The sequence below is a fragment of the Chiloscyllium plagiosum genome, chromosome 25, assembly GCF_004010195.1.
Source record: "Chiloscyllium plagiosum isolate BGI_BamShark_2017 chromosome 25, ASM401019v2, whole genome shotgun sequence".
NCBI classification, from domain to species: Eukaryota; Metazoa; Chordata; class Chondrichthyes; order Orectolobiformes; family Hemiscylliidae; genus Chiloscyllium; species Chiloscyllium plagiosum.
Window position 1 is genome coordinate 1,435,231 of NC_057734.1, and position 10,691 is coordinate 1,445,921.

Below are 10,691 nucleotides of genomic sequence, written 5' to 3' on the forward strand. Positions count from 1 at the left end.
CCAGAAGATTCCCCAAATCAAATAGAGAGCCAGGATTGAATGGATTAAAGGGTACCTTTTTTGCAAGGGGGAGGGGGCACAGAAGAGTTCAGACCTTAAAACAGATCTGCCACACTCAAGTGCAGCAGTCTACCATGCATTCACCTATCAAGGTGAAAGATGCTGGCGCTGCTAACACATTTCTACAAACAAAAACTAGGCCTGACCAATGCCTCTTTCTTCTGTCCACATTAAACTGCTCAGACCCTTCCTCTCAAATGCTATACATTTGACTCCTCCCACATTTAGTTTTCAATCCCAATCATGGCATTTCCAGAATTCATTCCACCCTGTTAAACTTACTTTTCCTTCTAGATTCTGGTCTCATTCCCTGAAACCAAAGAAGTTTCCAAAGCCCAGCCACTTTAGTCACAATCCATGTTCCCATACCGTAAACATACCCAGGAATATTTTGACATCTCAATCACTGGTTGGTCAAAATGAAATTTTGCTGGATTCCCCTTGCATATATAATATGTAAAACAGGTAGCATATAAACATTAGAACAGCTCTGCAAGTGAAAGTGATTGAACAAATTAACTAACATTACAAGCCACAGCCCGTTTGCAGCAAAATCTCATGGGTTGTTAAAGGCATTCTTTGTACCAAATTTGCAAGTTTGTGTAACACCAGATCACATAAAACACCAGCACTATATTGTGAACTAGTATCCCCAGCACTGGGAACATTTATTTTACCTCAGGTTCTATTAATGTCATTTGAAAGACAGCAGAACAGTCAGTCCTTCCCAAACAGGAGGAAAAAAAACTTTAAAGAGACAGTCGTGTACAGTCACTGCAGTTACAATGCAAGCATTACAAGTGTACAAGCCATCAAAAGTTTCCATTTAAAGAAATAGCAACTGGGGTATGATGTTTCCAAATTCCTGAACCTATGTAGCTAGATGCAATATAAATTCAAATCAGTCATCCAGAGTGGGTTCAGGACTTAATTCCTTACCCACAAAAGGCGGTCTAAATACTAGCAAAACCAAACCGAGTTTTGAAAGGAATGCTCAGTACTTTAAATGCCACAATTCATTTAGTTATTTGGAATATAACTTTATTAAGATCACAACTTTATGATCCAAACAAAAAGTTAACAAAAAAAAAGAGTAGGAATGACATTAACATACAACTTGTAACGATGTATATTGTGATTCTACCTGTATCATAAATTAAATTATGCATACACGCCAATGTTGCAGTCTATCAATACAGTTTTAGTATCAAGTACACAGGTCCAAGTGTGAAGGAAATTGTCATACTGCACACCATTCACTCCCAATTACAACTCCTTTAGCCCCCTTAAGATTTAAAGATTATAAGCAGTTAAGTTCTGTTCAGCTAATTAACTGGCAAACACGCTGCATCACAGGACAGCGCCTATAAAACTAGGCTGCTGGTGCTTGACTCCAGCCGTTAAATTACAGGTCGTCATCTTCATCTGGCAAAGCAGTGCTCTGAGCAGTCTAGGATAAGAAAAAGTACAGTTTAAAAAAGATCATGTCAGACTTGTTTTTTTAACAACAAGGAGTAGGGGTTGTAGGAGGGTGAAGAGAGGAGCAGGCAGGGGTGCTTTAGCCAGCAATACAACTACATTAACAGATCTTCTGGTTCAAATTAGTACAACACAAGAACAGCAATAATTATACAAACAGAACAGGACTAAGTCACTGAGCTCCTCAAACCTGCTCATTATTCAGGAATAACTCCATATACCTAACTTTAGCCCATATTCCTCAATACCTTTTGAGCAAAACGCTCAGATTAAAAAACTGATTAACAGTTTCATTTGCAAAACGCAACCACCACTTCCTGGTGATCCGGTTTCCTCCTACAGTCCAAAGATAGAGTTAGGTGAATTGGCCATCCTAAATTGCCCATAGTGTTAGCTGCATTAGTCAGGGGGAAATGGGTCTGGGTGGGTTACTCTTCGGAGGGTCAGTGTGGACTGTTTGAGCCGAAGGGCCTGTTTCCACACTGTAGGGAATCTAATCGAGTCTGATTCTGTAATGTAATTATTTGCAATCGTAAATAGGTTACAGGCAATTTAAAACCAAAACTCCCAAATTCAAAACTCTGAAGTGCAGAATGACTGCTATGTTTGAAGTTTCAGGTTAATCCAAAATGCAATCAGAACAGATGAACATAATCTAAAGTGAACAAAACCATTTTTAAATTTCAATTTAAACTCCATTGCCACTAACTATCCTTATGGCACCAGCTATTTAAGCTAACTTCAAGGGAAAATGTCCACAAGTCACAGCTTTATTACCCAAGTAAATATTCCAATTTAAATTTCCACTAATTAAAAACAATGGGCAGAACATTAGTTATCATTACTGTGTACCAAGTCTGCCACACCAGTAAACTCTTAAGATAAAAGAAATATTACACCTATAATTAGAAGGGATTGCCTCAAGTAGCAGAAAGTGTTGCTGATAGCTGGTAGGCTTTTACCAAACTGATGCTATTAAGACTGCAGAAAGCTATAATTACAACTCAATTCACTGAAAACCTCAGGATATTGCAACTGAAATCACTAAGATGACATGTTAGAGGGGCACACTAAAAAATGTGTTTCAGCAGTTATCTTGCAGATGCAAGATATTAAAAAGCATTACATTGCTTAAATTTTACTTTTGAACCTGCAGACAGTTCAAGTATGAACCTAATGTGTGCATTTGCCATTGTGAAATGACAAAAATAAGGAAAAAATAAACCTGATGCCACTAAATGCCTGACAGTCAAAGAGATGCTGTAAAAGCAAAAACCAGAGGACATGAGCATTTTCTGGACCCATATATTCAAGTTCCTCACCCAGACCAAACTATAACACAATCAAGTCTAAAAAGGAAGTGTTTAAATCTTGGACAAAGAATAATAGATACTAATCACACTACACTTGTGTAAGAAGCGATAATTTAAAAAAAAACAGAAGTACTTGGTTTTCCATTGCCCCTTAATATCAAACTAACAAATAGTGGAGCAATACTGTACCTTCAGGTCTTGCTCGTACTGTGCTGCTAATACAGGGTCCATCTGAACCTCTGGTGGTGCCAAAGCTGGCATAGCAACAAACTCCAAATTGGGATCTCCAATCAGCTTTCTGGCAAGCCACAGAAATGGCTTCTCGAAGTTGTAATTACTTTTGGCAGAAATGTCATAGTACTACAAGGAGGAAAGAGAGGTCACTGGCTTATTTAAAAAAAGATTGTCACTATCTGGTTCATACATTTATAACCCACTGAACATCTTTTTATTCATATGCACAGGATTAATAACACATCATTCTATTGACAAACCTCTGATAATATTGCATAGAGCAGAAAAGTTATGTACAAACTCTAATACACTTTTTAGTGGAGATAAACAGAATACCAAAGATGCCTTCAATGCTCTGTACAAAGACAGTATTACTTTCCAATTTCATTAACTGTTTGAGCCAAATCTATAAAATCACTTCCCTTTTTAACAAGATTGACAAGCAAAAATACCAAACCTTAGCACCTACCCTCAACAGTAAAAAGTAATCATTGTACTTCTTCACAATAATCCAGAAAGTCATTGCCAATAATCACAGCCTAAACCAGATAAATGTGAAAACCAATGTAATTTTCCTCATGATACAGAAGATCAATAAATCTTCTATGCTGGTGAAATTAGTACACTAATTCCTAGGTTAGTGAAGATGAGGAGGTGCCAGATTTGAACTGGACAAAGTCAAAAATCTCAACACCAGATTATAGTCCAACAGGTTTATTTTGAAATACCAGCTCTTGGAGCCCTGTTCCTTCATTGGGTAGCACTGACAGCTACATTAAGAAACAGGGCTCTGAAAGCTAGTACTTCCAAATAAATCTGTGACTATAACCTGGTGTTGAAATTTTTAAGCTAGGTCAGTGAAGCAGATGATCAGTTCTCTTTCCTGTCTCATACTCACTTCAGCTTCTGTTTAGACTTGTCACATCTTCAATGTGGAACTGACACTTCAGAAGGGAAGCTCAAATGAATTCTTGCACAAAGGTCCCAGCCTGACTAGAGCCAAAAAACCAGTACAAATTGTCCTGGCTGACAAATTTAAATAAATGGTTTCAAATGTAGCAGCCAAGTATCTGGTCAAAACCAGTACTGCTTCCTGCCCACATATGGTTTTCCTGTAATCATCCGACCTTTTTATCTTGTACTCAAAACTGAGTTTCTGAGATCAACTGAATGGATTCATTCTGTATGAAGGAAACTACATCAGATTCAGAATGGCAAACTTTGAAAAAACTGACCTACAACTTAACTGAAAATTGTATCTGACTATTCTACATTTTAATCCATAATACTCATCATTAACGACCCAATATTGCTTCAGGCAATCCCAAACTCCACATAAACAGATTCTCTTATGGACTAGTTTTCAGCACTTCAACACAAAGCTTGAAGCTTTAATTTAGGAAGACTGAAACAGTTATCTCCACTGAACTAATAGTTCAAACAAGTATTTCAGATCACTACATGGCATAAATCCTGGTTACAATTTCTTGAGCCAATAGAATTTGCGTACTCATCTCAATCATATAGATACTATAAAACCATACCTGAAGATTTTTCTTCCTGTGGAAGACAATAGATTTTGCCTTCACTTTTCTGTCTTTAATATCAACTTTGTTGCCACACAACACAATGGGGATGTTTTCACACACTCTCACCAAGTCTCTATGCCAGTTAGGCACATTCTTGTACGTCACTCGTGAAGTTACATCAAACATAATAATGGCACATTGAGCTGTGAAAGAAAGTTGTAGTTAAGCCCAAGACATCATTTACAGGATATAAAATGTTCTAGTGTCAAGTAGTGTGTAACTCTAGACACTTACCTTGAATGTAATAACCATCACGGAGACCACCAAATTTCTCCTGACCAGCAGTATCCCAAACATTAAATTTAATGGGACCTCTGTTAGTAAAGAACTCAATTGGGTGAACTTCAACACCCAAAGTTGCTGCAAAGGGTAAACACATTACATTGGCATTAGTATGGAACACCAAATTAAGCATATTCACGAAGTTTTGATGAAATAAGAGGGTTGATAAACATCTAGACTGCCAAAAAGCATTCATTAAAGCAATAAACTGGTTAGCAAAATTAAAACAATTTCAGTCATTCCACTGATTAACAGAAGGACTGAAAGTGGACTAGATTATTTTAATGTGAAACAAGTGCACTTTGATACACCTGGTCATAAATTCTACATGTATTGATCACCAAAAAAAGGTGATGAGACTTCAGAAAGACTACTATAAAGGGCAACCAAATTTAAGGCAGCAAAATGTGAAGTTGTTCTCCTTGGTAGAAAGACAATTAAAACTAATGGCACAAATCTAAAGGATGGAGGTAAACAAGTCTTCGAAGTAGTGCAACATGTCAACTATTGATAAAGAAAAAAGATCGATAATTTTATGAAAGTGAGAAGGACCTAGCAGGAAAAAACTGAAGTTAAACATTTATAAAAGTAATTGGTTAAGCCTTAGATAAGTCATTGCATCCAATTCAAAGCACCACACTTGAAGATGTCATTGTCTTAAGATTAAGAGGATTTTAACAGCCCCATTTCCAAGGTCTCCTTCAAGTAGGTTTAGGAGATGAGACTTAAGTGTTTCTTGGAGAAAGTGAGGACTGCAGATGCTGGAGGTCAGAGCTGAGTGTGGTGCTGGAAAAGCACAGCAAGTCAGGCAGTATCTGAGGAGCAGAATTGACATTTCAGGCAAAAGTCCTTCATCAATTAAAAGTGTTTCCAATGGTAGAAGAATCCGTAAACCAGAGATCAAAGATTTAAGGTTATGTTCAAAACAGCTTTTCTAAAAAAAAAGCAATCAAAAATGCAATCAGACTAGAAAAACAGATGTAGACTCAATATTTGAAAACAGCAAAAGTAATTTAAGAGAAGTTTCATATAGCTGGTGAAGTAAGGGAGAGTGATTTCAATAGCTTTTACAAACAAAAAGACAGCCACATGGAGTAAATCTCCTGCCATCATTTTAACATACCTACATACTTCTTTTCAAACTCGCCAGTCATGTGGCGCTTCACAAAAGTAGTTTTCCCAGTACCACCATCTCCAACAAGTACAAGCTAGAAAAAAAATTACCCAAAGTTACAAGGATGCAAATCCAATCTTCAAATACACATCAAAAAAATTTAAATAAAAAGCACATGCAAAAGTAATGCCCCAGTGAATAGATGACATGAATTTATACATGCAAGCATCTATGATTCAGTTAAATTTAAGGGGCATAGACTTTGCTAAGTGTTATGTGGGTTAGATGGAGCCCTTCAAGTCTGGTCCACCATTCAATAGGAAATGACTGATATGACATTCCTTATATCCTTTTAGTATGGTAGAGGCAGAAACACTCAACATTCTAGTACTTGCGTGCTCAAGATGCCAAGGCATTCAAGGCTATGGGCTAAGTGCATGGAAAATGGGATTAGAATAGTTGGGTGCTGACCAACACAAACTGGATGTACTCTAACACCTTAGTTCTGTGAATTTAATAGGAGAAAGCATCAGCCTTACATGACTCCAAGCTACAGTGGCCATATCAATACATGGATCAACTATCCACCATCAAATTAAAAAATGAAAAGTCGGAGCCAATAGTCAATGCTTTCTCACCCAGTAATTACAATCAAGTCACTCTTGCAGCATTTCTAAACATTAACGGCCTTGGAAAACTAAAGTTACCAAAACATTCATTATTCAGAAAATAAAACAAGGAACTGCAGATGCTAGAGATCCAAAGCAAACAACAAAAAAAATCACTGGAGGAATTGAGTCTGGCAGCATCTTGACAGAAAACAAGAGTTAACTGTTTTGTGACATGCGAGTGTGGTGCTGGAAAAGCACAGCAGGTCAGGCAGCATCAGAGGAGCTGGAAAATTTATGCTTTGGGCCGAAGCCCTTCATTCCTGATGAAAGGCTCCAGCCCAAAACATTAATTTTCTTGCTCCTTGGATGTCAGTTTTCCAGCAAGTCTCAACTCTGATCTCCAGCATCTGCAGACTTCATTGTATCTTGTTTTGTGACATGACCTGGTGTAAAGGGGTGAACAAGGGCTACTTTTAGCACAGCCAAGTCATTTCTATTTATTCAATAAACACCCATTATCACTTATCCAGCTTCTCTTCCCTGGCTTACTAGCAAACAATCCTTTTGCTTACTATCATTATCTTCACCTCACCCTCACTTGATTTTGCCCCAATCCTCCCATCAGCATCAATACCACTTTCCTTAAACTGCAGATGCAGCCAGAATTAACATTGAGTTCTGCCAGACTTGCAGAATTAAAAATACCAGTCAGTATTTCAGCTACACTAAAACAGTTGGTCAAATGAGCACTGAATATTCAGGGTTAAAGGTTGCCAAATTTACCAAGCACTTTAAAACTAAAAAATTCAAACTAGTAAGTCATAACAGTACGATTGGGTTGCTGAAGAAAAAATTACATTTGGTTGTGAGCAGGGTTAAAGTCAGCCAGCCATACAAAATCAAAATTTTAAATTAAATTTAAAAAGACTATAAACACAAATGATCTGCTAGTGGAATCATTTACCCACTTAAGTGAGCATGAAAAGACTTGTTGCAGCTTTAACAAACATTCGAGAACAATATACACACCTGATATATCTGGATGTATATTAGAGCCCCGTAACTGATGCCCAAAACCACATATAGAAGCGAACCCACCCACTTAAATGAAAAACTTACCTCCCCAGCAGCCCCTGATTCTGGAACTTTCATGTAATACGTCAGGCCGTGGTAAACTGCGGGTAACTGAAACCACTGACCGAACCCCCAGATGTGGCAGTCACCCTGTACTTACATTATTAACATTTAAAACATTATTTAGTTGCAGAAAGTCTATGTAGTTTTTCTCTTGATCATTACCAAGAATGCTGGAAGTACAATGGCACAAGCCAAAGTAATGCTTACTATAGTACTTCTACTACTACCTACAATGACCAGTGATCTTCACAAGGGAAACCTGAAAATTATTCCACTGACAGCACGTTATATCCCATTTCTATTGCTCTTTACTTACCTCTTTGCTGCAATGTTCATTGTGTCACATAATATCAGCCTTCACCTTCAACATTACACAGAGTCTGCTTATTAAAACATTCCATACAAACCACTCAACATTTTAAATGTGGATCTGGAAAGCTAATTTCAGCACAAACTCTGCTGAGAGATTTACAATCCTCTCATGAGCTGTACTGTACTGACATTCACGACACATGGCAAGTAACATGAAGGCTGTATTAACTGAAGTGTGCCTACAGAAGAGCCAATTCTTCAATCAAAGTATGTCACAGGCACACCATGTACATCTAAACTACAATGCAAGAATCATCTACAGTACTTTCACAGGCAGATGTATTAATGCAAATAGATTAAAGATAGAGAAAGTGTCACAATCATTACTTGTGATACTGAATCTAAAGACTCCAACCTCATTTAAAAAACAAAATACATGGACGGGCCAACAGACCCAACATTTGAGCATTAAGTGTGCAGTTGTTAAGTGGTCAAGAGTCAAACAATAGTTAATTTCTAAAGAAAGAGAAAAAAAAACCCAAGAACCAATGCACAAGAGGGGCTGTTCCTCTGTTCAAAGTTGCATGCAGGTCTGTAAGTTCAGGTGAAGCATGCAGAGAAGAAACTGGTTTCTGAAAGGGATGCATTTACATTCACTCCAGGACCAAATTCTTACCTTGAATTCAATTTTAGATTCTCCTTGCTCACTCATGGCTTTTTTTTTAAATAAAAACCTTTAAGAGAAAAAAGGAATTAGCAAGGCGTCAGAAGCACACTGTGCAGACATGGCGCTTTTGTTTTAAAGCGAGGGAAGAGGTGAAAGGATACCTGCCCGCTGAGATAATTTACAAAAACACGGAAAACGGGCAGGAATTCACAATAAAAAAGGGTCGGGACGGGGACAGTTTGTTCTCCCCCCCACGTGAGCGATGGTTAAGGATTTAAAACAAAACGGATAGAAACCAGCGGGAGGCGCCGAGCACGGGGCTCTCAGGCAGCAAGGAGGCCGAACAAAGGGGCTCCGGCCCCCGGGGGAGGGGGAGGGGGAGAGGACGGGGCTCGCGGCCTTGGCGGGGCCTCAGGCGGGAGCTGGGCCCGGGGCAGAGGGGCGCCATGTGCTGGCGCCACCCGGGTGGTAGGCCCCGGGGCCCGGCCACCATCCGCACCCCTCCCCGGGGAGGTCAGGGACACACTCGCCGCACCATCTCGCTCCGGCCGCCCTCCCCATCACAGACCCACGCGCGCTCTCTCACCTTCCAGAAACTTCTCTCCCTCAAAATGGACGCTCGAGCCTCAAATAGTCTGCTCAGCGCGGCACGTGACCAGCGGGGGGGGGCGCGTGCCCGCGGCGGGGTGGGACGTGCGCGCCGCCGCTGGCGTGTGGGCGGGAGGGGCGGGGCTCAGGGATGCGGGACGGGCTGAGCCTGCGCAGGCGCCGCCTCCCGTCGGGCGCCTCCGAGTGAGCATGCGCATCGGGAACATGTAACCACAAGGACCCCATGTGACTTGGTCAGAATGTATCATCCCTGCATCCACGTGGTTGTCTGTGTGGCTGGCTGGTTAGCCTGGTTAGCCTGTGAAGCACTTATAACACTGACAGTGCGGGTTCAATTCCCATACACAGTTGAGGTTACTACAATGGACTAACTAAACTTGTGGGTGGCGGGCACAGTGGTTAGCACTGCTGCCTCACAGCGCCAGAGACCCGGGTTCAATTCCCGCCTCAGGGGACTGACTGTGTGGAGTTTGCACATTCTCCCCGTGTCTGCATGGGTTTGCTCCGCTATCCTCCCACAGTCCAAAGATGTCCACGTCTGGTGAATTGGCCACACTAAATTGCCCATAGTGTGAGGTAAGGAGTAAATGTGGGGGTATGGGTGGGTTGTGCGTCGATGTGGACTTGTTGGGCTGAAGGGCCTGTTTCCACACTGTAATGGAATCTAAAAAAAATCTAAACTTCTTCCCTCACCTGAGGAGTTGGTGACCCTCAGGTTAAATGACAGCCAGCTGAATGCCTTTGTGGTGAAAGGTTAGCCCTCCAGTCTGGTACAACGATGGTAACTTGACGTTGCTCACCATATGGCTGTTTGATGTATTACCATTCCTGTGTTTAATTTATTTTTCATTTCCAACACTACTCTGCATTTTGGATAATGCTGGGCACTCAAGTTCATGAAGTAAATTGAATGAGGAGATAGACAGATTTCAAATTAGTCATGGATTGGAAGGTGGTGAACAGCAGACAGGAAAGTGCTGAGATAGGATCAGCCATGATTCTGTTCAATGGTGGAGCAGATTCAAGGGGCTGAATGGCCTAATCCTCCCAGTCCATAACCTCTAATACTTGGCGCAGCACTTTTACACTCTCATCAGCACCAGCTGGAGCTTCTACATACAGCACATGGACTGCAGCAGTTCAAGAAGGCAGCTTACACCTCCTACTCAAGCATCAACTAGGGATGGTCAGCAACACAAACACCACCCAACTGAATAAGAAAAAGTCCTGAATAACAGCATGGAATGGTTACAGTGCAGAAAATAGTAATTAGACCCATCACTT

At 40.4% G+C, this 10,691-nt stretch overlaps 1 protein-coding gene across 1 annotated transcript; it reads right to left on the reverse strand.

Moving 5' to 3' along the window:
* Positions 1-699: 699 nt before the first annotated feature.
* Positions 700-9,485, reverse strand: ran (RAN, member RAS oncogene family). The gene is made up of 7 exons (XM_043715338.1): positions 9,385-9,485; positions 8,808-8,865; positions 6,081-6,165; positions 4,910-5,035; positions 4,631-4,818; positions 3,042-3,212; positions 700-1,510 (listed from the first exon to the last, which is right to left on the reverse strand). The coding sequence occupies exons 2-7, from the start codon at positions 8,841-8,843 to the stop codon at positions 1,466-1,468; spliced, it is 651 nt and encodes a 216-aa protein (XP_043571273.1). The 5' UTR covers positions 8,844-8,865; positions 9,385-9,485; the 3' UTR covers positions 700-1,465.
* Positions 9,486-10,691: the final 1,206 nt, after the last annotated feature.

Excerpts from the sequence above, each read along its gene's own strand:
- ran (XM_043715338.1), bottom strand. The coding sequence starts at position 8,843 with ATGAGTGAGCAAGGAGAATCTAAAATTGAATTCAAG. Across the intron at positions 4,819-4,909 it reads TGATGGTTATTACATTCAAG|CTCAATGTGCCATTATTATG; the intron begins GTAAGTGTCTAG and ends TTTCTTTCACAG. Across the intron at positions 3,213-4,630 it reads ACAGGAAGAAAAATCTTCAG|TACTATGACATTTCTGCCAA; the intron begins GTATGGTTTTAT and ends TCCTCCTTGTAG.